Source organism: Triplophysa rosa, linkage group LG10 (assembly GCF_024868665.1).
Source record: "Triplophysa rosa linkage group LG10, Trosa_1v2, whole genome shotgun sequence".
Lineage (NCBI taxonomy): Eukaryota > Metazoa > Chordata > Actinopteri > Cypriniformes > Nemacheilidae > Triplophysa > Triplophysa rosa.
This window is the reverse complement of record NC_079899.1, coordinates 21,671,284-21,699,053: the sequence shown is the minus strand read 5'-3', so window position 1 is coordinate 21,699,053 and position 27,770 is coordinate 21,671,284. Positions and strand designations below refer to the sequence as shown.

The 27,770-nt window shown below is 36.7% G+C and overlaps 2 protein-coding genes across 4 annotated transcripts; one reads left to right on the top strand and one right to left on the bottom strand.

Moving 5' to 3' along the window:
* The first annotated feature begins 725 nt into the window (after positions 1 to 725).
* znf395a (zinc finger protein 395a) lies at positions 726 to 7,785 on the top strand. Of its 3 annotated transcripts, none has more exons than XM_057344559.1 (10): positions 726 to 1,038; positions 2,771 to 3,003; positions 3,196 to 3,383; positions 3,684 to 3,790; positions 4,117 to 4,307; positions 4,474 to 4,574; positions 4,667 to 4,898; positions 5,130 to 5,210; positions 5,923 to 6,041; positions 6,577 to 7,785. In XM_057344559.1, exons 2-10 carry the CDS (start codon positions 2,860 to 2,862, stop codon positions 6,686 to 6,688), a joined length of 1,275 nt encoding a protein of 424 aa, XP_057200542.1. In that variant the 5' UTR covers positions 726 to 1,038; positions 2,771 to 2,859; the 3' UTR covers positions 6,689 to 7,785. The 3 variants fall into 3 exon arrangements, with proteins under 3 accessions (XP_057200542.1, XP_057200539.1, XP_057200540.1); XM_057344556.1 differs by having other exon boundaries at positions 728 to 1,038; positions 5,112 to 5,210; XM_057344557.1 differs by having other exon boundaries at positions 1,036 to 1,140; positions 5,112 to 5,210.
* A 540-nt stretch (positions 7,786 to 8,325) lies between these two features.
* On the bottom strand, positions 8,326 to 18,378 carry pnoca (prepronociceptin a). The gene is made up of 3 exons (XM_057344560.1): positions 18,274 to 18,378; positions 12,501 to 12,646; positions 8,326 to 9,676 (listed from the first exon to the last, which is right to left on the bottom strand). The coding sequence occupies exons 2-3, from the start codon at positions 12,624 to 12,626 to the stop codon at positions 9,083 to 9,085; spliced, it is 720 nt and encodes a 239-aa protein (XP_057200543.1). The 5' UTR covers positions 12,627 to 12,646; positions 18,274 to 18,378; the 3' UTR covers positions 8,326 to 9,082.
* Positions 18,379 to 27,770: the final 9,392 nt, after the last annotated feature.

Below are 27,770 nucleotides of genomic sequence, written 5' to 3'. Positions count from 1 at the left end.
GCGCGTCGCTGCGATCGACCAATGGCAAGCAGCAGCGATGCCTCCGGACTGGGGAAAGCACGTATTATGTAACCCTTTCACACCCTCCCCCTTCATAAATGCATCTATTGCACTTCAGATGTGCTTCACTGCTTTTCTATTGTACTATATATATTTTTTGAAGACAACCATGCATGCTGTTTAACGTAAGATTGATGCTTTATTAATCTAGTAAAGGAAAGCATGCAATGCAACATCAACCAGACACAATTTACAAAGCACATGACGTACACGTGCACAGGAACAGATGTTGCATTGTGAAATCACATATGCGATATTTAAATTCAGTGTTAGTTCAGTGCATACTTTATATTATGCAACCACAACGACAAAAAAATTCCACGATTTAGATCATTAGAATCATTACGCTTGCACATTATGCAAAATTGCATCCCTGCTGCACATTGTCTCTCTGCGTTCATGTTCGAATGCAGTTCAGATGAGTAACAAAAAGCCACAACGAGGTCATGAAAGTGATGAAAGCAATATATTAAATGCATTGTCCCATATGAGGCCTTTGTGTTTCTTGACCCTTCCTCAACTTCTGCGTAAACAAGTTGGATATGTAGGGCGTGTGTCTTGGAAAGCACTGCTTGGCCAATCAGCGTCGACATCCCTACCACATGGTCAGGTTGTTTACTACAAGAGCAGAAGCCCGCAAGAAGCCACCAGATGGAAAACCCGGCACTGGATTTTAAAGGAGGTCTACCTTCGGCAAAAACGAAAGCAATTCTGATTCAAACTAAACCAAACAGGGGCTTGTTTTAACCGTTGCATGTCATAAAAACACCGAAGATCCACACAAGATGCTTTTATGTGGCTGGTTTTATAATTCTGCTGATCATTTAGCTAGCTCATTCCGTTTCACTGTAAATCTCCAGTTCGGGAATTCGAATACCTGAACGCAACCAGTTCTGGGCTCTGAAAAAGGACATTTTCAAGTTACAGCCGGTCAGAGCAAGCCTTGTGGAAAAGGGGGTGTGTTGAAATTTGGCAGAGGTAAGTGCGTTCATTGAAAGTTTTTCTCGCTATTCAAACGCATATGTGTCGCACTACACCGCACGGTTCTCCGGCAAGACGGCGTTGTTTCATGTCATTCAGGTTGGTACTTTTTAACAGCAAATCACCGCGAATAAGCCTTTGGATGTTCAGGACTTTTAGCTTGTTTGTGCGGTTTTTCGTGACGGTTTAGATTGGTAAATGTATGGTTTGTAAAACTGTTTGTCTCATGTTTTATCCGTGAAGTCATGTACTTTGTTTTATGCATATGTGATTGAGAAATTAGATTATTGAAACATTAAATGAAAAAAAAGATTGGGGGAAATAAGGCATATGGTTCATTGAATGTTGTCGAAAATGCGCCAACATGAACTTTCTCGTGTTGCCTCGCTGTGTTTAGAGATAAACTGCTCAGATGGCACATTCTGGACGGTTTTGCAAATACAGTATACGCCTCGAGTGAATAGTGCTTGGATTATCCGCTCCCGCTGCGCGTTCCTGACGCTCGGCGGCGAACATGTGAGAAGCAACCACGCGCATGTAACGTCACGTACTAAACTATACTATGGGACGTTTAAATAAGCGAGCAAAACAGTGACGTCATGGGCATAGCATAATCTCCAACGCGTTCGATCAAGCAGACAAACTTATTTGAGCGATTTATGAAACTAGTTTTGCTGCAGATCAGCGTGTTTATTTAGAAAAAAGACCGAAAGGAAATGTTAAGCGCTAACGTTAAATATCAACAGTGTTTCGAATACCAGTTAAAATGAGAGAAATCTGGATCAAATCGAAACTGAACGGGTTGTTAGACCCCCAAAATGACCATGCACGTCTGCTGTACATTGTTTACATTGGATCGAGCCGCTGTATGTTACGCAACGTTGGCATGCCGGGTGGATGTAGAGAATGTATACATGATATTGCTGTATATTTATGGTATGCACGGTATTTTGTGCTCTGTTAGTTTATGAAAACGAATGAATGTAGTAGTTCTTTTGAATAAATGAATGCAGTTCGGATTCGGTGTTATTTGCAAAATGATGCAGAGAATCCAATGTTTTACAACATGGCCACCATTTTTAGATGTATTTTAAAACAGTTTAATATCATTTTGAAGAACAAATCCTGCATATGAAGTAAATAGAATCTACTCAAACGAGTTGTATAAATATGCAGCGTTTAGATAAATATGCAGCGTTTACACTTTATCAATGACTTTTTATTGAAAGCAGGAAACTTGAGATCCGACTTCAGCTTAATGAACAGTATTCAACCCACTGAAAGCTTGAGCTCTTGCATCGTTTCAAATCTTTATCATGGTTCATTCTGCAGTGACCGGTAATGACTCATAGTCATTGCGCGGAATTGCACGAATACTTTAGCTTTTGCATCAGTTATCCTGTGATATCTAAATAGTTGGATGCTTAGCTGCCGGATATTCACACATGGGATGACATTTCACAGATGAGCTGCAGCAGGTTACAACCGGGGACAAAGTTGCATCAGTTCTTAGTAACTTTCTTTTCTTTTTGATATTTTGAGTTAGTGAATAACTTAATGTATCTGGGATGTTTGAAGTTTTAAATGGGACATGTCGAGATTTTACGCCATAAATATTTAAGAAGCACTTTTAATGATGCTTACAGCATAATTTCAGTCCAGAAGCTCTTTCAGACATAGAAATGTGCTGCGTGACCAAAATCAGTTATCGTTGTTTTTCTCTTTCCAGCACTTCGTTTGTCCTTTGAAAAGTGCTGCTGATTCTCCATCAGGAGTCCTTAAAAGCAGTTCAGAAGATACAAGGTGCTAGTAACAGAAATGATACCGAAGACCAGACTTGGCAAACGGTCCCCATTGGGCACCCTGGTGTGCAGTTCCTCTGCCGAGGGCACGACTGAAATGGGGCACCATGGATCCTCAGACAGTGGGTTTTACCGAATCAAACTTCACCCAGGACAAAAGGTAAAAATGAATAAATAATGTCATTATAAAGAAGTAAATAAAACAAATAATGAGTGTATCCGAATACAAAGTCCTCATTGGTCCCTCTATAGTAATTCTTGCTGGTATTTTCAATACGCCTCAGTGCAATTTGTAACGTCAACAGTAGCGCAAGCAGACACTTCACAGGAATTGTTTTGTGATATGTTTTAGGTGTATGTGCACTGTGGCGGTCAGGAATGTGGAGGTGTGGTGGAGCAGCATAACCACGTGGACAATGAGGTGTCCATATTCCTGCCTCAGCTCAACCAGCATGTTCACCGCAAGCTGGAAGATGTTTGGACAAGCCCCACGTCCAGTCCCAGCACCTCAGTCTCTTCATACATTGATGTGCCAAAAAGGTACAGCTTCTTAAGGATGTCAGCCCTTTCATATAGGATCCTATAAAAAATTGTGACACATAGCCCTACAGTATATGAACTAAAGATTGCATAGGTTATAGTTCCACTATTTGTTTTGTTTGAGAAATATATCATGAAGTATGATGTGCAAACACGAGGCAAGAACATCATTTTCACTTATGTAAGATAGGAATTTAAGTATATTGTATATATACGAGCAAAAAATGTATGCATATATACGTAAGGATTTTTGACCTTTTGATTGATCAACACTCTTACAACTTGACTTCATCACAACAGGAAGCCAGAGACAGTGGACATGGATGAGATGATGGCCGCTCTGGTGCTTACCAGTCTGTCCTGCAGTCCAGTCATCCAAAACTCAGCTCAGGGGAACGGGACACCAGGTTGGGAGAACATTATATATTTTTAGTACATTATACATGTTTTAGGATATATTATAGTTTAAGTAATCACGTACCACAGTGACAATACAGTGCACAAATCACATGACTGAGAGCAGCTGAGATTACACAATGCTTACTAAGACATTAGTCACCAAGAAGATGCTCTGAAGATCTGCACGTACGAATTATTCCAACATGATGAAATTCAGTTGCTAACTATGCTTACGCCTAGCTAATGTAGAACATCTATCCACTTGTAAGACTTTTTCTTATCTAATCTCCAAGTGACCTTATCTAACTATTATTCACCTCTGTATTTGTGATAGCTTTGTGTGGAATGGAAAGCGGTTGTGGCGAACTGTCCGACGGTGGATATTGGAGCTGCGACCATGGAAACGGAAGCCCCGCACCATCCCCACCCATCGCAGAGTCGGACAAGGCCGGCCATCTCGATGAAGGCCTGGACATGGAGATGGACCAAATGTTACTCAACGAGCCGACGCCAAGAAAACGCAAAGTAAGCCGTTAAAAATGATGAATAGTTAAATCAAGTTTCAAATAATGTATTTGTAGTTTTACGTATAGTTAACTTGTACACTTTATTTCAGCAATGTAAAATAATCTTTAAAATAAAATGAAATAATCTTTAAAATAATTCCTTTTTTGGTTGTTTGTTTGTTTAGAACTCTGTAAAAGTAGCGTATCGCTGCTTGTGGCCAAATTGTGGGAAAGTTTTGACCACAGTGGTGGGCATCAAACGTCACATCCGGAATTCTCACCTTGGGTAAATATCTAATTGCTTATGAATGTTGCGTTCTGGGACTACCAAAACATTTGTATTGTTGTTTTAACTGTATGTTGTTGCTCTTTCTGCAGGCAAAGTGATGAACACTCCCACAGGGAAGAAGACTTCTACTACAGCGAAGTCTATCAAGATATGGAGCAAACGTCTCCCCCTGTTGGCCACCAGCCTTCCTGCACTTCTCCATCCATCCCCAGCCAGCACACACCCCCTTCCCCCTCCAGCCTGTATCTGCCCCAGCCCAGCACGCTCAGCCAATCAGCTCCGGGCAGTGTCTGGCAGGTCCACTCTGAGCACTCTTACCAGGTGAGATACTGTAACTAAAAAACCAGATTGCCAGATTTCTTTGTTTGTGTTTATGTAGCACTACTTAAGAGCATGTTAGCGACACAAAGGTCGTGGGTTCAATCTCAGGGTACACGTACTGATAAATGTATATAAACTGAATGCATTGTGGGTCACTTTGGATTCAAGTCGCTTTTCTATAGCTGTTTTAATATTTGATGTTAATTAATTTAGGCCCCTCCGCCTGTTCAGGTGGTGACGCAGTGTAAACCGGTGTCTGTACCCGTGTCCTGTCATTGGACTCCATCTCTCACGGTTCATCAGAGCAAACAGGTGAGCATTTCTTAGCGTTTTAATTAGCATCCAAAAGGCAAAACAGATGTTTAACAATGTGCCTCTGTCGTGCAACAGGATCTTTGTGCTGTGTATATTTATAGCTAATGGATTGGTTAAGCAGTGTTTTCTCTGTGGCTTTGAGAATATTTCAAGTGCCTCATGATCTCAGATTTAGATGTGTTTTCTCACTGAAAATAGGAGTGACATGCCCATGTTGTTTTCTTTCTTCTGCTCCACCTACAAGACATGGCCAGTGTTATTGCAGTGCCATCTAGTGGAGATGATAGAGCATATCAGAGCACACTTAGTTCTCTTTGTCTGAACACATGCTTGTCACCATGTTTGTGACAAATATAGCATAATTTGTTTTGCACACGTAGAGCTTCGCAAGCAGTGTAACTATGATGTAGTCGTGAAATCTATTAAAAACTATTAGTATTGTACATTTGCAACGATTGCATAAATCTGAAATTGCAATTTCTTTTGCACAGATGGTTAAGGCATTGCATTTGATACCAGAGAACACACAAATGAATTAAAAAAATGTATAGATTGAATGCACTGTGAGTCGCTTTGGATAAAAGCGTCTGACAAATATATGAAGTAATATAAATGAAAAGATTTATAAAATTTAAGTTAAGTATAAATTATAGTTTTTGACAAAGTAGTGTTTGTGGCTGTGACTAATGTTGGTCTCTCTCTACTGCAGGGCTCACCATTCCGCCGTCGTTCAGTAAGTGTAGGTGAACAATGGCTTCAGAATAACAGCGCCACCTTCAGACCACATCCTGCCAGTGTCTCCCCTCCAAGAAACCACTGCACTGCCAGGTTAGTTCTCACCTATTTATAAAAATGTTTAATTTGTAGTCACCCAAAATATTTCTAAATAGAAAAGAGGTGTTATGCTTTAGTACTCATTATAGACCACTTCAGAAAGCGTAAACAACGCTGGTCCTGAATAACTTCCTGTTTCAGTTTTTTGACACTACACAAATGTACGAACAATATTACAACCAACTGAACATTTATAACCAAATCAAAATATACCAAATATATTTGGTGTTTAATTATATATGTAAAATAAAATAAAATAAATTAAACTTGCAATGTAGTCTATGAAACAAAATATCCTAAAATGTCATTAAAAAAAATATTCTCTGCTGAAGTAATGAAGACTGGGTGTGGAAAATATTAACCACTAATATCATAAAAAGTGTAATGAAACGCTCTTCAAAAATCCCCCTCCTACATAATTTCCACCAGAATATTTCCACTTAAATGTGATATAACAGAGGTTACGTGCAGTGCAAATACAATGTCAGGTTGTCAATGTCAATTCTAATTGATTTATTTTCCGCACCAGGAGGATTCGTGGTGAGGCCAAGAAGTGCAGAAAGGTGTATGGCATCGAACACAGAGACCAGTGGTGCACCGCCTGCCGCTGGAAAAAGGCCTGCCAGAGATTCCTTGACTAAATACCTCCTGAGAAACAAAGAAACTGAACACTAACCTTAAAAGATGGGATCTTACCTGGAACAATGGATGAAAGAAACCAAAAGAGCACCTTTGCGACCTAAAGTTTTTTTTACGTTTTACCACAGAGATTTTCATTTTACAAAATTGCGCTAAGGAACCATGTTGGTGCTGAAAGATTTCTAAAGCGAAAAGCACAGACTCCACCCCTGCAGTCTTCCTGCGTCTTATACCATATCAGCAACTAATCCAGCGTGACTTTTTTTAACTAGACGCAGCCATACACTGCACAACAGCAGCAGCCATATTTTGTCGAATCTGTTTTAAACCAACCACCCCCCTGACCTGAAATCTCCTCAGTTTGTCATCGGATGGACAGTTTTCTTATCATTCCATGGTGATATGAGACAGGATGGAGGCGTACGTTACATCGGTCTATTGTTTTGGGGGCAAAAATGGCAGCTTTTGGTTAATTGTAGTTAAACAACGAAGCAGAATAGCAAGCATATAATGTTTATGATCATGCATGTCATGTTTACCTGCTTCTTAAGCAGACATTTCCGTTGTAAAGTTTTGTAAAACAAACTGTTAAGGAGGAAATGGATTTTGTATTACAGTTTTGATATCTGTGATGTGTATGTCACGTCATTATCAGTGTATTTTTATGACACAGGTTATACTTCTGTGGAATAAGTTGATTTACTGTCATGTCACAGCTAAGGAAAACCTGTATATGAAACAAGCATGAAATGATACACTTTATATGTATTCCTTTTGCTTCTCGTACCAGTCAACCCACTGGCTGTTTGTTTATCTGGATTGTGTTCTTGCCAAAGAGAATCTCTGCAAGATAATTCATATGATAAAGTCATATAGACCTCTCCAAAATAATGTGAAATCACTCATAAATCTTTTCAAAAAGAAAAGCGTAACCAAACTATTTGATTGGTTCTTGTTCTTAACATTTGGGTCCAAAAACAATCTTTTTTTGTTTTGTATAAAGCTTATATGCATCAGCTTTTTTGTTTTTATATGTAGCCTCATCATGTGTACTTTTGTAAACGCTCGATTTGACTTTATAAAACTGAATGTAGGTTAACCTGAAGAGTCTTTATTCATTTCTGGCAGTCAGTATAACTCGAAATAGTCACAATATTAGGCCATACTAATTTGTCTGTAAAGATTGAGAGACATTCGCAAAAACAATCTTTTTGTGCATTTTTATTTTCAAGTATTTCCTTTTAGGGAAACTGTCTGAGATTTGTTTAAGATTAAGAGAAAATAACTTGTTTTCATGACGAATGTTGCTTGAACATGCCTTTTTTAAAATAAACTTGCAAACAAATGACCCAAGAGCAAATAATATGTTCGTTGTTGCTTTTTGATTTAATCTTTGTCTTTTTGTAGAGAAATCTAACATGTGTTTATGTGAAAAGTTTGGATGGTTCGGGAAAACAAACACGCAACGAAATGACACACTTCATCTTTTGTAAATTGCATTAATCATTACTGCTATTAGAGGTATATAAAAATAAAACACGAAGTGATCATGTAAAAATATAGCTCGGTTTTAGACTGAAATCTTTCAAAATCACGCAACGTGAACAAAATACGTCTGGACACACAATCATTTGCTGCATGACAAGCCACAGAAAATAGTAAACAATTTTATTGATCGTTCAATGTTGCTATATACAGTTCATTTATTGAACATCATGATTTATATCATTGGAATAAAGGGAAAAGCATGATTTAGCAGTGTTTGCATAAACACCGTTTTTTCATATGTACAAACACAAATCAACTTCGTCAGTTAAAAACAATTTTTTTGGTTTTCCATTCTTTGAGAAAGGAGTAAACTGTGTGACAGAATTTGCTGTGTTTGTATGGGCATATCACAGTCATGAAATGGATTATGGGAAATCTGGCTTTATTTATTTTGTGGGAGACAGTAAACACAGCTTGGCCTTAATTCCTTAAACTTTGCATGTTGTGTCATCCCACCACAGTTACACAAATGAGGTTTTCATTATGGAAATTCCCTTTGGCCAATAGATGGCAGTGTTGTATAGGGAAAATTGATTTGGACCTATTGAGGGTTTGAAATGATCTTTGTACAATTTAGGGGGAATCACATACAATATCAAAGCAATATATAGATGATTTGGATAAGAAGGAATTGAATCTCCCACCTTATAGTTTTCCTTAGGCTTTAAGCTAAAATCACTTGTAAGTCCTGATTGACAAATCAGATGAGAAGTAAATGCACATCTAACCTTGTGGCACTATGAAATTTTTGTGTGTTGAAAGAGGGAGATAGATATTTTATGACTAATTGTGAAGCATAACAATTGACGGTTTGGAGGATAAGTTTCTTGGCCTTCAAGGGTCAAAGCTTATTTTTTCTCTTGGGTGTAATCATCAGATATCTCATTAAACTCGCTAGCTCGGGTGTTCATGCCCAAGTACTGCTTGAGGAACTCGCTGAAGCGCTTCTGGTTGTTCCACTTGCGGGCAGATTTGCGGACCCCTATGAAGCCCCCATACCTCTTCTGCAAAGACCTGCCAGGATCCATGAACTTCCTGTAGCCATACTTGTTTTTGAGGAAGCCTCCAAAGCGTTTGATCAGGTGGATGGCCTGTTCTTCATCTCCCCCCATCTCGCTGTCTCCATCTTTCTCTTCCTCAGATTCCTGTGTGGACTGTACTTGTAGGAACTTGTATTTTTTACTCAGCTGCATGTTTTGGTCTTGGTCTTGGTCCTGTGCTCCCACAGCCCGTGTTACATGGTCAAACCTCTGGAGGGTTTCAGAGTATTGGCCATCATCCTGGTTGAGAGGCAGAGAGGCGTCCGCTTCCTCTTCTGCCCTTTTTAGCATGGCGCTTCCTACGGACAGGGAGGCTTTTGGATTCTGCTCCACAATGGTCCTGCGACACAACTCCCAAGTGTCGCCTGGGGAAAGGTTTCCATGACACTCCACCAAACATACCTAGAACAACATTACACTTTGTGTTAATGCAGCAACACAAAGGTTGGAAAGCAATTTTAAAATGTTAAATAACATTACATTTAGATTTAAGATAAATTATTATTATTATTATTATTATTAGTGAGAAAAGTTGCTCTGTCATTAGAACAGAGGAAATAGTTTGGTTTAGTTTTTTTTCAACATTTTAAACAAATTCTTTAATTTTTAAGCTGAATAAAATTGGAAATCATGGGTGGATTTGAAATCATTTTACTACTTTGGTTTGAACAGATTTTATTTAACATGCCTTTTTAAGTGTCAATTTATTTAGAAATATTCTACATTATTTTTATATTAATAATCTTATATTATATATTTGTATAAATATATTATTATTTTATACATATTGTATTATATATATTTGTATAAATATATTTTTTAAAACATCTATCCCTTTTCGTCTGTATTAATATCCCAAAGCCTGTTCCATAATGCATTACCGTTGAGGAAGTGACGTCATTTGTCATGGTGGAATAACAGCGTAAACTTCAGTAAGTACTAAATTTATGGACCCTGTGATGTTTTTTGTCACTCTTAAACAATCCCACCTGTTTGACCAAATTACATAAATCTGTTTAATAATATAATTTAAAATACTTTTAATATAGAATATTAGCTGTTATTATTACTTCTGTCCTGTTATCATGTCAGGTGTAACTTGTGTCGTGAACGTGCATCGCACGTTTAGCATTTACGATAACGTTACAAATAAAGACATTTGCTCAAGATTTGTCGCCACACTTGGCCATTTTTCTGCATGTGAGTCCATAGCAATGTTTCAAACAGCTCTTTGAAATTAACTTGCGTTAAGAGTCGGTAAATCGCGATATAAAGACAAACCGCGTCGTCGCGTTAGCGCACCTGTGTGAAAATTACCGTCAACCGAGTTTTCGTCACTTGCATGAATAATAAATAATAGGCCTACAGACATTGATCTGTGTGTAGACTCAAACTGTCTTCTGTACAACAAAACATCACTTCAGAAACCACTTTACGGACATCCTTCGAGTTGACTATACATAACGTTATATAATATATTATACACTATTAATACAGTGTTTTTTAACTACAGTCTGTGGGTCCAGAGAGGGAAACAGAATAAAGCTAAGCCTATTGTCAGGTCACTGTAAAAGGTTTTGGATCACTTTAACACAATTAAGTTACAGTTAAAGACGTTTAACTACCTGAACTAATATGTCCTTGTATAAAAATAAATGATAATTATTTGTATTATATTATTATTTTAGACTAAGAGACTTTAACTACTTATATAGCATAACAGGAATGGCCCTTAGAAAGCAAAAATCACGTCGCTTGCACATTAAAATGGGAAGAGAGGGCAATCTGCATTCTGTCTGTAATTCAGCGGAATCAATTAGACGATGCAAATTAAAAATCAGGTTTCAGGGAATTTCTTAGTCATCAGAAAGGGGGAGTTGTGGAGATCTCTGGTTATTCATGCTGAAAGATGATAAAAAAAAAAAACACCCTGGGGAGAGCCCATTTAACGCTACGGAGGGCACCGCTGGTCCATCAATTTCCTCGAGAAGCCTTGCCAGATGATGTTTTTTGTGTTTCTACTTCATTACATGACAAGATAACTGAATCACTGCAGCTGTTTTGAGTCAAAGGGCCATCTTTAACCAAATTAGCACTTCTGCCCCCTCAAATGCATCGTGTTGACATGAATCACAGAGTGGACAACCTCCTCTCCTCTGAGCTATAATCAACTACAGTGCAGTAACACATTCCACTATTATGATCAATTTAATTATGTCAGCTAATAAGGACTTTAAGGAACATATGATACAATGCAGGCTATATGTATTGTGTAGGACTGATACATACATGAGATGAAATGTAAGGAATTAAGGTCAGCTAAAAATGAAATTTGTTCAATATTTTCTCACCATTGTCATTCAAAACCTGTACAACTCTTTCTTTTGTAAAACAAAAAAATATATTTTGAGAAATGTCTCATTTTGTGTCTCTTCCAATGGTAGTCAATATTGTTGGGGCACCAACATTCTTCAAAATATCTTTTGTTTTCTGTAGGAGAATGATGACATGAATACTACACATTATCCCTTTAATAGAAAATGTAGAAAATATTTGAATAGTATTAGGATGTTTTTGCCTCTGTAGGCCAATGTTTGTGGGCTAAAGTTCTCAGTTATGCTCTATTGAAGTGCCAACTTCGGGTTTTAGATTTAAAAATATATATATATTTGAAGGATCCATTGAAACAATTAATTCTTTTAATTTTCAAAAAATAGAAAACTATTTTTACTGACAAAGTATAGAGATTTAAAAATAATATTGCTAGTTTAAACCAGAGGGAAAAGCAAAGCTCAGAAGAAATGTTGGAGAGGCACGAAACTCGGCCAAAAGTCTTCATGTGTTCCATGTAATCTCACAGCTGGTTGTGCTTGAGAAACTAAAACAGATCAAATTTTAAAGGGATGGTTCACCCAAAAATGAAAATTCTTTCATCATTTCCTCGCCCTATTGTCATTTCAAACCTTTATGACTTACTTTTTACTATTAGAATGTCGGTATAAACCGCTGGTACCGATTGGCTTCTGTTGTATGACACAAAACCAATGTCAATGGGTGCCAATGTTATTTTGTTACCACATTCTTCAAAATATCTTCTTTTGAGTTCTCCAGAAGAAAGAAAGTCATACAGGTTTGTAATAACAAAAGTGTGAGTAAATGATGACTGAATTTTCATTTTTGGGTGAACTATCACTTTGAGGTATGACCAATGTTTGGAAGGAATTACCAGATTGTTGAAGGCGTATTCTTTAGGCAGCATTTGGCTGCAGAAGTGGCAGTCCTTCTGGCAGTCACACCAAGCTGGGTTACACAGTCCGAGCAACAGTAGTGTCCACAGTGGGGTCTTCATCATGAAGTGTGTTGAAGTGCGGTCTGCGCGGATGATAAATAGAAGAAGGTGTGAGAGAGAGAGACAACCGGTTAAAACTCCTGGAATAGCACCCCCCCAGCATGATAGTTGTATGTAGTTCAACTTTAACTACGTTTAAGGCGCTCTTCAACGACTATGAGACAGACTTGGCATCTAAAGGACTTCATTAGTAAAACCCATCATCTGCAGTAATTGAAGCTAGAATTAGCACTCGTGGCGTAATGAGAGTGTAATGGCGACGGGGAGAAAGATTTAAGCCGCTGTGATGCACACTGGTTAAACACATTAGTTCAAAAACCACTATACAACTTTAGCACAAGAAGTATAGGCACACTTAAATAAAATCCTTGCTCTGCATTTTCTTTGTCAGATGTATAAAGCAAAGGTTGTTTAGATGGTTCCAAAGCAACTTGGAGGTAAATCAGTTTCACCTGCATTGCGCTTGTATTGAAGATGTCACAAGGAACAAAAGCAAAGGTGTAAGTCACGGAGAATCGATTGCCACCTCTCGAGCGAGTTTTATTGAATTCACCGACTGTAAGTAACAACCGAGAGGGGAAGCACATAATTATATGTGTGCAAGTAAATTACACACAACTTTACGCACTGGATATTGATTTTGGCTGCTTCTTAAGTGAATTTTTTTTTTTTCACTGCAAGATGATGCACCTAAATGGATGGTGGGTAGGGACGGCATTGTCCTAGAGTAAATTGGTGGCTCTCAGTTGTTGTATTTCTTGTTCAGGTTCTTTATCTTTCAGCTTAGTTTGTTTATTGATATTGCTTTATACGTTTCTACATATGTGGCATTCTTGAAGTTTCGCATTTGCATTTGCACTGCTTTGCAAGTCTTTTGTGTAGTTTAGGGCCTGTATTCACAAGTTCATGCGGGATGCAGAGCTCGATTCTAGATTGAATTAACTTACTCAGTTATGTAAGGAAAAGACTTAAAGATAGACACCGTGATTTAACTCTTGACCTTTGAAATTATGCGTATACTTGGTAAACGAATAATTCGCAGAATAAGTGGGAGGAAAATGGTGCAGTTTGGAAAACTCTTTTATGTAAAAATAGTGTGCTTTATTTTGTAAGGTCTGTTACGTTTTCTATACATTTAGTGATGTGCAACATGTTAAGGTTTTAATGTGTATAGAAGTAGTTTAGGTTAAATACATGTTGTGGAGTTTGTCTTTAAGGACAAACATTATACACCTGCCCCAAAGACATTTGTTGTAAGTTTGTTTTTATGAATCAAAGTACAGATTTCGCAGATTTTTGTTCCCAGATTTGAAATGAGAATTTAGCTTGTATTTATTTTGTCCGTTTTTTATATATTTTATATTATTATCTCTTTCATAAATATTATGATGTTATGATGGTACAATGGTAAATGACAAATACCAAGTTCCACTTCATTTTCTGTCTATACCACCAGTGACTGTTGTACACATTCTCCATCATTTTTGACATGTTTTTAACATGGTTGGTTTAAAACAAACTCAATTAAACACCAGTGTTAAATGGGGCTGGTAATGCACAGCTCATTTCTCAATCAAAAGCGTCATAATCAAAGCTAAACACCAGAGGGGATTCATACTTGAAGAGAGGCACATCGCTGCTGCGTCTAATTACATCACAAATTGTGCAACTGCAGATCGAAAGCGTAGAAAAATTGCTGCAAGGGTGCTTCTATATAAGTATAAATATATAGGCTATGCACTTTACATTGTGTGTGAAACAAACCATTTTGGTCGGGCAGCAGTTGCGCAGGTCTTCATTTACTTAAAATAAACTGTCCCACAACCATAGGAATCCATTGTTTAATGTTTTTTCAGTTTTCAGTCATCACTTGTAGTGTAGGTTTAAGTCAATGTGATTCCTGATTTTAGTTATTCATTTTTTCTTAAAGTGACAGCTTCTTATTGTTGGGTTGTTAGATAATGTTGTTTGTCATATTTGCATTTTATGTTTAAATTGACTATTTGTTTAATAGATAATACAAGTTGTTTAGTGCTCAAGGTGGAAGATTGGTCCTTTAACTTTATTCTCACCAAAAAAACTGCTTCCAATGCTTTAAAAAAAATAGTATATATGATGCTAACAGTTGCACCTGGTTTGGATTGGTGATGCTGATTTCTATCACGTATAAGCCAATGGATCATTGGATCAAAGAAAGGAGAAATCAATGACCATTATTATCAACGCAGTGTTAAATTGCCTTAGGTATCCTACAGTTAATGTGTAAAAGCCCCATTATTATTGACTATAGTGGACATCAATGCAATTACTTGAACCAGTGATGGAACAACACAAATGCTCAGATTTGCTCAGACATTGCTCTGTCATAGCTCAGGAAACCTAATGGGGAGTTATGCTTCAGTCTTGTATAAATTATGTCTCTCTTGATGTTTCTCTTACAGTTCCTTTCGAGACGTAATAATAGTTGGCATACACTACAGAGCTATGAAATTCATGTGAAATGTACAGATTATTTAGTGTTGGCTCTATGAAAGCACAAAAGTGAATTTTCCGATAAATATTTAGTGTCTGTCTCTGAAATCTAAGATTTGACGAAATGAAAGAACTTTTTAGATCCTCCGCAGGGCCACTACATATCACTATGAAGGTCAAAGACAAACATTTGTGCAGTAATACACACACACACACTATACAAAACAATAACACAAGCACAATTTAAACGTGAAATTTCTCCAATAAGTCTGTAAATAACCATTACTATTTTAAATATTCTCTTTCATAAGCAATAATCAGCAGATATAGAAGAATATAAACATTTCAGATGCGGATGAGCTTTGCATTGATGCCCATAACATAAATATAGGTTATTTAATCAAAAAGCTTGAGGCTGTTTGCATGCTTGTAATGCCAGCTTCATTGCTTCATCTGCAATATTGAATTTACTTTCTATTATATTTAAGAATTTACTTAAGTGAAGTTAAGGGCAAAAACTCCTTAATGAAATATCATTAAAGAATCTTCACGATGGATCCTTGACCAGACTTTCTAGATTAGCAAGCAATTTCATTATACAGCATCTAACACACATTTTAGTGTAAAAACTAAAGCATGTAAAAACAGGAGCAAACAGGGTTAATGTATCAATATGTAAGTCAAACTACTTTATAATGCAATTTGAATGTACTGATGATCCTGGTTATTAATCAGATAAAAGTTTGTACTCTTATTATGGCCTTTAACACTTGTATTCTGCCTTCTATTAGAGGAATGAAGAATAAATCATTGAGTCACGTCACGCTGCTGTACCGCAATGCACTTCACACAAAGCTTTGTTTTTTCTGCAGTCTGTGCTTTTTGTCCATCACATGATTGAACATGCGGACTATTGCTCCTTTAACAAATAAACACAAGAAACAGGTCATATTCCTGCTTGTGTTCACTCTAAAACATATTACAAAATACATATTCAAAGTGTAAGTTTGGTATTTCCTCCAGTGCTGTTCAAACATGTTGAAGATCACGTATTCTAGGTTCAGGGTATTGACAAGCTCTGTTATCATTTTCATAAATATTTTCACATATGATTATGCTCTGTATTTTGCTTTCAAATATACCAGGCAACTACAATAAATACACCACTCACAGTGAAATTGTGCCATACGTTTAGTTTTTGAGAAATAAGACTATTCTTAAAGTTCACGTTCACATTTCACAACTTTTTTACCTATTGGTAACACTTTACAAGTTGTATTTGTTAACATTTGCAACTTACAATGAACAATATTTCTACAGCATTTATTCATTTTAGTTCATGTTGATTTCAGTATTTACTCTTTATTTTTAATACCAAACGTTGGAATTGTTAACATCAGTTAATGCACAATAAACTAACATGAGCAATTGTATTGACATTAACCAACAGAGATTGGTGATGCTGAAAACTATGTTGCTCATTGTTTGCTCAGATTAGTTGCATTTACTAATGGTAACAAATACAACCTTATTGTAAAGTGTTAACACATTTTTTTCTTAACATGTGTAAGAAAAAAAATATATATATATATCGGTATATGCGCATAATCTGTATATATGTGTATAAATGGCATAATCAGATGGTTACAAATGAAAGTAAATGAAATGAGCCATCATGATGCAACATCTGTAAGTAACTTTTGAATTACGCAGGGGAAATCTCTCCATTCAACTATAGGCTAATCGACCATCACACCTTCCAGAACGGCCAGAAACCTGGGAGTGGTAATCGATGATCAGCTAAACTTCACGGATCATGTTGCCAGCACCACCCGGTCCTGTAGATTCATCCTCTACAACATTAGGAAAATTAGACCTTTCATGCTATGCAAGCAGGCTCTTGTCCTGTCCAGACTGGACTATTGCAATGCGTTACTGGCTGTACTCCCAGCTTGCGAACCCAAACCAGATGATCCAGAATGCAGCGGCAAGAGTGGTCTTCAATATACCGAAGAGAGCACACATCACTCCTCTCTGCATTAAGTTACACTGGCTCCCTTTAGTCGCTCGCATCAAATTCAATGCGCTGCTCTTGGCCTACAAGACCACCACTGGTTCGGCACCCCCATATCTTCACTCGCTAATACAGACCTGACCTGCCAGATCCCTACGCTCTGGATTCAAACGACGTCTTGTAGTGCATTCAAAAAAGGGAAAAAAATCCCTCTCACGTATGTAAGCTATATGAGACCAGTTTAACTGCACTTGTGCGTTTTGTCCTTATGTTGTTCCAATTGCTTCTATTGTTTACCTCATTTGTAAGTCGCTTTGGATAAAAGTGTCTGCTAAATGTAAATGTAAAATGAAGTCCACAGTCTTTAAAGGCTAATTTTTAATGACCTTCTTTCTCTTTCATCCGTTTTCAACCTAAGCACTAAATCCAAACCAACTCTAGCAGGTCTAATCTAAAGGCACTGGCCACAGATAACAGAAAATTGCATGTTAATGGCCCATGAACAGAGCAGGTGCCGGGCGTTTTGTGCAGCTCGAGTCAGCTCCCTTAAAAAAGTATACAGCAATACAGTCGATATTTCCTTTCATATTTACAGCAGAACATTAATTGAACACCAGAGTACAATAAATATCTCCCTGAAGTGATTGGTGTGTGTGTAGCGTCCTGTATTATACCCTGTGAAGAGATGCATTGATTTCTAATGTATCAATCAATGATACAATTATGAGCACAAAGTGAAAAATATGCCCCTGTCATTCACGTAAATGGGTTCCAGAGGATGTATAACAACGTAAACTGCAAACAACTCTTTCTTGCACGTCTCAATTGTTACAGTCCTGTCAATCAGTTGGGGATAATGTAAAAAGTATCATGCATGTGGTTAACTATATGATTTTATCCATTTTGTCTGACGTATTGCAAATAAAAAAGCTGCAAGTGGACATAATAGTTTCAGATAGTTATTTAGATTTATTTGACGTAAAATATAAGAAATAAGGTATGGATTAAGCTACTGATTCTTAATTTTAAAAATCATTCCTTTAAAGAGAAGACAAAATAACTCAAAACAAAATTCTTACTGCATATTTCACACTTTACATCACAAACAATCACTAAACAGACTTTTGCAAAGTGGTCAAATGTTATATTTGTAGTTAAGCTTACCTGTGCTATGTGCGGATTAGGTACCTGTCCTGAGCAGATCTGCTGAAACTGAAGGCAGTATTCTCCTTTCGTCCGCTTCTGTTTGTTTCCTAAAGGATGCTGTTGCTCAGTCGTCTTATAGAGACACACCCCTCCCGGTGGTCCAACCCCTAACCCCCCTTTTTACAAGTGAGTGAGAGAGAGAGAGAGAGAGAGAGAGAGAGAGAGAGAGAGAGAGAGAGAGAGAGAGAGTCTAGCTGAATGGCACAATATTGCGTACGGGGACGGGAGGACACATCTTGATGTGTCAACATGGACGTCAGGTCTATCTTCTACGTCAAGCGTCGCACGCTCTCAGAACAAACTAGAACACTAAAAATACAGCAAAAAGATTTGTCAGGATCCTCACATACTTATTTAGTCTGTGTTCTGTCTGTTAATACTTTATTCTCCTATATACTGTAGAAGTGATGTTGAATTCAGAATGCTTTGAGAGCTATTAGAAAAAATGTAGATATTCCGTAATAAATTGAGCAATCTCTTTTGAATATCTAATGAAGTTTTTTTTATTGTTCCATTAAGAAATATGGGTCGTTGACATGTGTCCTATGGTGTGACAGCAAAAGAAAACTGTTAATAATGTATTATTTTATATTATCTACATTTATGATAGAAAATTGTATAAAACCGATTTCTCCTCATTGTTCGTTTTTCAACATTTTTGCTGTCGCACCAAACGACACATTTACGGTTGTCACCTACCCATATAGACTTTTAACCAGGAAGTCCTGGTCACCAGGAAAATGGAAATTTGACAAACATGAAGACGAATGGAACCTGAAAAATGTTAATAATAATAATACTTAATAGTTATTAGTTTTATTAATTTTATATTTATTTAAGTACCCCTATACATAAACTTGTATGTTTCTCCTCAAACACCTGAGAGATGACACAATTGTTGACATACAGTAAGAATATAGAGGTATAAAATGAATGTAGATAACTTTGTTCAGATTGTTTGGTTTTAGCAGAATTTGACAAGAAATTAACTTTTGATGCAGACTATGATCTCATGTCAATTTTATGTGAACCAGTTTAGGTGAACACATTTTTATTCAATATGAATGAATCAACTTAAAAACAGTTTACACCAACTAATTCTTAAGGCAAAAATAAAATCTTAATTCATTATAAGGTAAGAACTGCAATTTTTCACTTTTTAGTTTAGAACAGACACTCACGAGGGTGCTTGGGTCTTTTAAACAGGAAAAATATTTGAAAAGCACATGTCTCAATGTTTCCCTATTACTAACAATAGGGAAATTGATATTTATTTCCTTTGAGTGGAACCCGTGGCCAAAATCCTGATCTTTTCTTTAAACCGGCATGTGTACAAGATCAAAACATTGCATGTAAGCTGATTATTCAGTCAATTTTACCTAACTAAATTGACTAAATACTTAATAATATGGAGCTGCTGTCCTGTATCTGTATCTTTTGAATGTCAAATCTGCTAATTTATTGTTGAATCCAACAGAACAGTGACAGGCAAACAAATCATTTAACACTTCATTTTTGCACATGCGTTGATCAGGTAAACCATGTTTGAGAAAAACTCACCTGTTCTTCAGGTAAACCATATGAAATGTGCACAGTAAACACTTCATTCTGTCAAGATGTGTTTGGTTTAAATTAGTAATGACTTCCTTTGCGCAACATGACTGTTTACATAGCTAACAAAGCATGAGTATATCAAAACTGCATTTTTCTTTACTTCATAAAGGAAACGGGAATGATATTCACATTTAAAACCTACATAGCAAACCAAAGCATCATGATTGGAAATATACAAGTGAACATGCCATTCTACAAAACAAAAAATAAAGGTTCTCAGTAGTGGAAAAGGTTCTTCAGACTATAAATGTAAGAAATAAATTGTGTCTGTCTTTAAGAAGCTATAACCAAAAGGGTCATGGTCAATAAATACGATTCTTCTATGGCATTGCTGTGAAAAACCCTTTATAGAAATGTTATTTTTAATAGTGTAAGCTTTCTTTAGTCGACATTAATTCATTTCTTATCGCTGCTGACCTTCTGAAACCTTGCATCTCCATATTTTGTTTTTATTTATTTGCCATAAATCATTATTATTAGTCACCCTTTATGTTTGTTACTGGGATTTGCAAATATGTAAGTTACTAATAAAAAGTAATTAAAAGTGGTTGTCAACTTTGATAACACAGTATTTAATTATTTAAAAAGCTCAGTGTTTTTTTCATTTCCTGAAAAACAGCGAATTTGGACATACAAGGCTTTGAAAAGGCAGACGGATTTTTTAAATGTGCAGACGGTCACATTGTTGAGGTGAGAAATTCACAGAGCTCATGACACGTCCCAAGATGACAGTGCACATTACCTGAAGTAGCGTGTAGATAAACACGTCGGACAAATAGAGAAAACTCCTTTCCATACTCTCGCCGTGAATGGCAGTTTTAAAATAAAACTATTTCATGGTGCTAACACAAAAATCCAAAACACAAAGTAAGGACTTGAAAGTGTTGAGATTGCTTTTCTAACAAGTCAGCAGCTTGTGAATTGAAACCCAGTCTTGTCTAGCAAGTCCCAAACAGCCAAATGAGAAGCGGCCAACGCGCTGCTCACAGGTGTAGAGACCAGAAAATTGGCTCACCCGGCTGTATCGTCCACAGTTGGATCTTATATACTGAGTTAAAAAGTCATGTGTTTGTCTTCGAGTGGGTACTGTCTAAAGAGGACCTTTGATTATGGTCACGGTAAAGCAACCTCTTACTGAGATTTTCATCTTGTGATGCTAAGAATTGCTTCTGGCCATGATGGTGTATCATTGTAGTGCTCAGCTGGGTGGCGTGGAGGGAGAGATCTGATAAGTATGTTACAGGATGAGTTCTGTTGGTTGATCTGGCGGCAATGTGCCACCATGCTGAGGTAATGGACCAAAGAAGAGATTCGTGCTGTGAGAGCAGAAAGCATTTGGGCCGATGTTCTGGGATTGGCTCTGGGGATGCGGCAATGGGCAGAATTGCTGGTTTGCATTGGTTGTTGATTATATTGTTTAAGATTCAAGGTGAGGTGAAATGAAGGCTATGCCTGTGCTATACCCTATGTTAGCGTAATTTAGTAATGGATATCAATTATTTGATAACTACTACAAATGTTAAGAAAAGAAAGGAGGGGGTCCAAATAGTCAGTAAATTTGACAAATAAACCATAATCAATGGTGTGACAGCAAAAATTTGGGGAAAAAAACTAACAATGAATCTGAGCTCAGATTGACATTAAAGGAACAGTTCACCCAAAAATGAAAAATTCTTCATTGTTTCATCTGTATACATTTTTGTTCTGATGAACACCGAGAAAGAAATTTGGAAGAATGCTTGTAACCAAACAGTTCTTGGCCACCATTGACTACCAAAGGAAAAACTGCTTCTGTTGAACACAAAAGAAGATATTTTGAAGAATGTAGGAACGCAACCAGTCATGGGGCACTTTTGACTACCATTGTAATTTTCGAACTATGGTAGTAAATTGTGGCCAAGAATTGTTTGGTTACAAGCCTTCTTCCGAATATCTTTCTCTGTGTTCATCAGAACAATTTATACAGATTTGGAACAACTTGAGGGTGAGTAAATGAAAAGATTTATTTTTGGGTGAACTGCCCCTTAAAGATCTAGGATCTCTTCCAATACCCGTATGGAGACATTTGTGAGATTCTTTGTCTGTTTCTTAAAATATCTAAGACACAAGAGTTTGCATCTCAGTGATATCCATGATAAATATTTGAGATATTAAAGAGATCTCAGATTTCTCATTTCCAACATTATAATGCTTTTAAAATATATTTCAAATAGATGGTTGCAATAAAGCTTTACAGTATTTAAAATATTTCAGGTTTTCAGTGCTACATGCAACAAAAATAGACCACACAATTCAGTTATTAAATTATAAAATCGGTGTATTATATCCGTACTGCAAAATATAGCAATGTGCTTATGTCCGTGATTGATAATTGATATCATCACAACACAACAGTTTACATTGTTGATGAATGATGTGCTTAGGTAGGATTGTCGTTTATATAATGATGTTACAGATTTGTGTCCAAGGACTCAATAAACCTCTCTGTTGACTGACAAATACACATCAAAAGCACAATTTTGGAATTCCTTCAAGGAGTCTTTGTCTTCAGCTGGCATCATCTGACTGATTATGAAGAAAACAATCTTAAACTGAGTCAACTGAAATCAGTGTCATAAATAAAAATGCATCACAGCAATGAATGCAATCAATCCAGAAATCCCAGATTCAGATATGTGAGGATACCAAGGCAGAGTATAAGGTATATTCACACAATGATAAATTACTTCTGCTCAGAAGCTTTTTGAAATATTTGAGACACGATTTCTGTGAATGATGTTTGTTTTTCTGAACAGTGATATGGATTGCACATTTCTCAAGGATTCTCTTAAGCATAAATGTTTTTCACCTTTTAAACACATTTACATTCATTTATTCTTTTGTTCAGTTGTTTTTTCATTCATTCACGTATTCACATCTGTTGATGCAAACGCATTTAAAGTTCAGTTTCTTCGATATGTTATGTTATATCATATTCTCTTAATATTAACCCTGAATGTGACTGTATCATTTTTAGATGATTTTATTTCTGGAATCCATTTCACTTTGATGGTTGTCTAGACCATCTATTTTTAGGATGAAAAAATGTGAAAGTTAGAAAGTCCTTGTCACTTAGCATAGCTCAAGTACAACAACGTCATATCCATTTCTATCGCCAAGGGCGAACCGAAAAAGAGTAAAATGGTTTTGGAGCGGTTGTCAATCAAAGAGTACAAGCTCCATGTTGAAATTTAATTGAAAACTTCATCTCTTAATGTTTATGTAGTGCGTCATCGCCAAAGGGCATTTACAACATCTTTATGAAGCCAACAAATTCAAACTATTGTTAAGGCAGATGGGGGGCGAGTTCTGCTCAGTTACTGGCATTCTTCCAAATATCTACCTTTGTGTTTAGCAGAACAAAGAAATGTATACAGGTTTGGAACAATCTGAGGGTGAGTAAATGATGACAGAATTTGCATTTTTGGGTGAACTATACTTTAAGACTACAATAGATAAACACATGATAATGCATATCCTCAACAACATTTGAGAAATGGGAGTGAATAACTGTATTACAATACACCTTGAATGATCTGATTAAATCAAACATTATACACTGATACAGAATTAAACAGAAGAGAGAGAGAGAGAGAGAGAGAGAGAGAGAGAGAGAGAGAGAGAGAGAGAGATCAGGGCAGCAGCATGTGCACTAAGTCAGACGCCAGACGGAAAGCTAACATTGGTCGACATGTGATCTGCAGTAAACAGGCCGCTACCAGCAGGCATTATGATTCATTAGAGTAAATCTCCATGTGAATACATTACTTACTAATTATTTCTTCACTGTTCAGTTAACAGATGGATTTACAGATAATTTGGATACTACATGGCCTATGATTTATAAGATTGACAAATAAGTTATATTTGTGCAATAAATACATACATGTGTGATCAAGAGATAAAAACTCTGAATGCAATTGATAAAACTATATTTTATATTTTGTGAAGGAGATGTAAGGTGTGTTTCTCACTGTCACTTGCAAATCTCCTTGCAAACTGTCAGGATAGGATGAGTGGTTGCCAAGGTGTTGCCGTGGTCCCTAAAGTGCTCTGAATAGTTGTTAGCTTGTTGCTATGAGGTTGCAAAGAGTGCAGAATGATTAATGCTTTTTGTAAATGTTTTGAAAAATATCATAAGTAATAGGAATGAAAGGACATACAATTTTAACTCTGTAAATGCAGTTGTATCTGTTACACACAATGAACAATAAGTGTACAAATGTAACATTTACAAAATTACCAGCAGATCACATTTTATTCATCATATGACATCACAACAAGCCGTTGTAAACAAATGACACATCCTCAAAGAAAGTCATATTCACTCTTGAAAATGAATTGCACACATTTTTCTGCCAAATGTCTGTGACTCCATGAATGAGATTCAATGTTCAGCTTGTGCAAGAGCCAAAACAGATGCAGTCAGACATGTGAAGAGAACTTGATGTTTGGTTAGACCATGTTTCCATCTGAAGATCTGTGGACCAGTCGTTTCTCCGTTTTGACGGTCAAGAAAAATCTCTTTCATTATTTCAGTCATTTTAGCCGCTAATTAAGTAGTCATTAGGACTCGCAGCTCATTTGAGATTACCCTGAGGAGAAATTGTCGAGACACGCTCAGAAGGGTCACACTTTGTTGGAAACATTTCCTTTTTCTGGTTTAATTCCTGAATAAAATAATTTAAATCGTTAGTTTGTTTCAACATGAATTTATGTTTGCATCCATCTGATGATTAAGATTTGCATTTAATAACGTGAAAACACTTTCACGAGCTTTGAAAGTGATGATGTAATTAAGACAGCAATTATACTTTTTCCTGACTGTTTTCCTGTAATCCGATGTGAGAAGAGAAGGAACTGTGGGTTGTAGCGTTCTGAAGATAAGTAGCTTATCTGTATTTCTGCAGGTGTTCACCACTGCGATCCAATCAGGGAATTTTAGAAGGAATTCGTTGACTCTTGAACTCTTGTGGTTCCAATAAGTTTGGGGGAAAATAAGCATTTTAAATTTTTTTTGACTCCCTAATCAACCAAAACATTGGCAGCTGTTATTATTATTTTTTTAAAGACGGTTACTTCAGTCTGATTACATTTTTCTACTGAAAGGATGTACCTCATTCAATCAGCCGTGGAAAAAATGAAGAGACCATTTCAAAATTATTTTCAGTTTTTATGAATTTACTATTTAGCTATGTGATTATATACAATTATACTTTTTGTTTCATTTTGTGAACTATTAAATATATTTCTGCTAAATTTCAAGTAAAAATATTGTTTCTATTTGCATTTATTTGTAGAAAATGAAACCTGGAGAAACAGGTCAAAATAACAGAAAAGATGCTCTGTGTTTTAAGATGCTCTTGTAAGAAAACAAGTTCATGTTCACTTTTAAGCAATACAACAGTCATATTTGTGCAGGTAGGCTATTTAGGAAAAGTTAAAAAAAATTTTTTATGTGATAACCTCAATTTTAATTACAGTTTTCCCGTGTCTTGTCATGCTGCCATTCTTTCACATTGCTGTTGGATGACATATAAGACTGAGCATCTCGTACTTGTAAACTATGCATGTTGTTGGCCCCTAAGGCAAAATGCTGAATGCTCCTTCATTTGTAATTCACTTTGGATTAAAGTGTCTGCTAAATGAATAAATATGCAAATCATGCCTACTGAAAACTACACAGTATATGTTATTTCCGACCTACTGTTACTTGTACACATGTATATAAGTATACAAACATTTATGACAATATTACAACGCAAGTATGCTACATTTTGTCATGTGGCCTTATCACATTGCAAGTTTGCATTGCCTGAGTTAAAATCTAAGTAATAACTGAAACACTAACAAAGTTTTTTGATACGTGACATGAAACAACTGTGATATTGACATTTGAAGCACTCAGTCATTGTTTCGTTCAGTTATGCTGCTTTTTAAGTTGCTTGTATTATTTATATTAGAATAAACTAATAAGTTATAATTAGAAACGGGGTGACAGCAGGGATTCCAGTTCAGCCACATAAATTTAACAAGAAAGTCATAATCCCTTAAGAGTTTTTTTTACCATGAAGGACCAAAAGCTGTTTTTAATGCTGGTTGGTCATCTGTGAAATTTTCTCTGTACGCTCTTGATAAGTCAACGTTACAAATCCGTCTTTCTTTTTTAGGGCGATGCAAGAAATCCTCCACGTTGGATAGGAGCTAGTTGAGTGTTATCTGGCCGGAAAGCAGAGAGCAATTTAGGTCTAATTTCTGAAAAAGCAATCGCTGTGAGAGCAATGGAGCGAGGAGTTGTGGGACTGCGACCCGTGCATATGAGGAACGCGTGGACGTTAAAGATGATGAAATAATTAACTGCTGAGAGACTCTTCTTCTTAAAGAGCCAATGAACATTAGAATCCTCCAATGGGACAATAACAACGATAAGACTGTTGTTAATTGCGTTCGGGGGACTTTCTTTTGGAGACGTGGCTTGTCGTAATGAAACGCATCATACAAGCGTCACTTTTCAATACTTAAAAAGGCATGAAATTAATTTCTTCTTTCTGTGAAACGGAAGCTAAGCTTTTAAAGATTTTTTTTGAGGAAATCACAACCGTTGGACTTCAGGTAAACCTAACGTCACAGTTCGATGAGGAAACTTAAATTGTGATGCTGCGACAGAGCATCGTGAACTTGATAGGTCGCCTGCTTGTTCATAACAAAGAGGCAGCGTTTCATTGCTGAGGAGCGGACGAAAAGGGCAACACTCTCAAGAAAACAGCACTCGAGATGCTATTCATTTAAGAGCTGCCCGAGTGTGTCATCTCATTCCAATAAAATGCCCAAAGGTTACTGTCCCAGCCCCCTCATTTCCCTCTAACACATCCCTTGTCACTCTTTTTTACGCAACGACTCTGTCCATTAGGGTAATGGACCCATTCTGATGTAGCACACATTTCCAGGTTGTAACTCTTGACGCGAGACGTTGTGTAGACAAGTGTTGAGTTCAATACTTTCACACATAGTCAAGTTTTTAAAGGGAAAGTTCACCCAAAAATTAAAATACTGTCATGAGTTACTCACTCTCTAGCTGTTCCAAATCTGTATACATTTCTTTGTTTGGTTGAACACAAAGAAAGATATTTGGAAGAATGCTTGTGACCAAACAGTTCTTGGACCCCATTGACTACCATAGTAGGAAAAATTACATTGGTTTTCAAAAGTGCCCCAGAACAAGGTTACAAGCATTCTTCCAAATATCTTTCTCTGTGTTCATCAGAACAAAAAAGTTCATACAGATTTGGAACAACTCGAAGGTGAGTAAATGATGACAGAATTTTCATTTTTGGGTGAACTGTCACTTTAAGACGGTTCAGAATTAAGCATCACAGCAGGCCTTTTAGATTGGGATTCCCTTATTAACAACAACCAACGCCTTCATGAAAAGGATCTCTTAATCAGTTTGCTGTGCCACGACAGAATCTTAAAATGAAAAAAGCTTTCAAGCTTATCTCCAAAAAGTTTCTTAATTACTTTTTCCTCGCGTAAAATGCAGATGTTCCCTGCTAACAGCGCTGCTGCGTCAGGCGGAAAGGAGGTACAAATCAGCGTTTCATCTGGGAATGAATTCAAATGAGAGGAAAGCTCCATTAGTCTTGGGCATAATTGATAATTAGCCTGTGTGTGCGTAAATAAATCTTGTGGGCCAACGTGGCTATAATTTATTCGCCTTCTGATAATGCCTCCCGAAGGACTATTTTGAGAGAATTTTGGAAAATGTAGGAAAAAGACAAAAAAGCTCATTCTCTAGAAAAGTG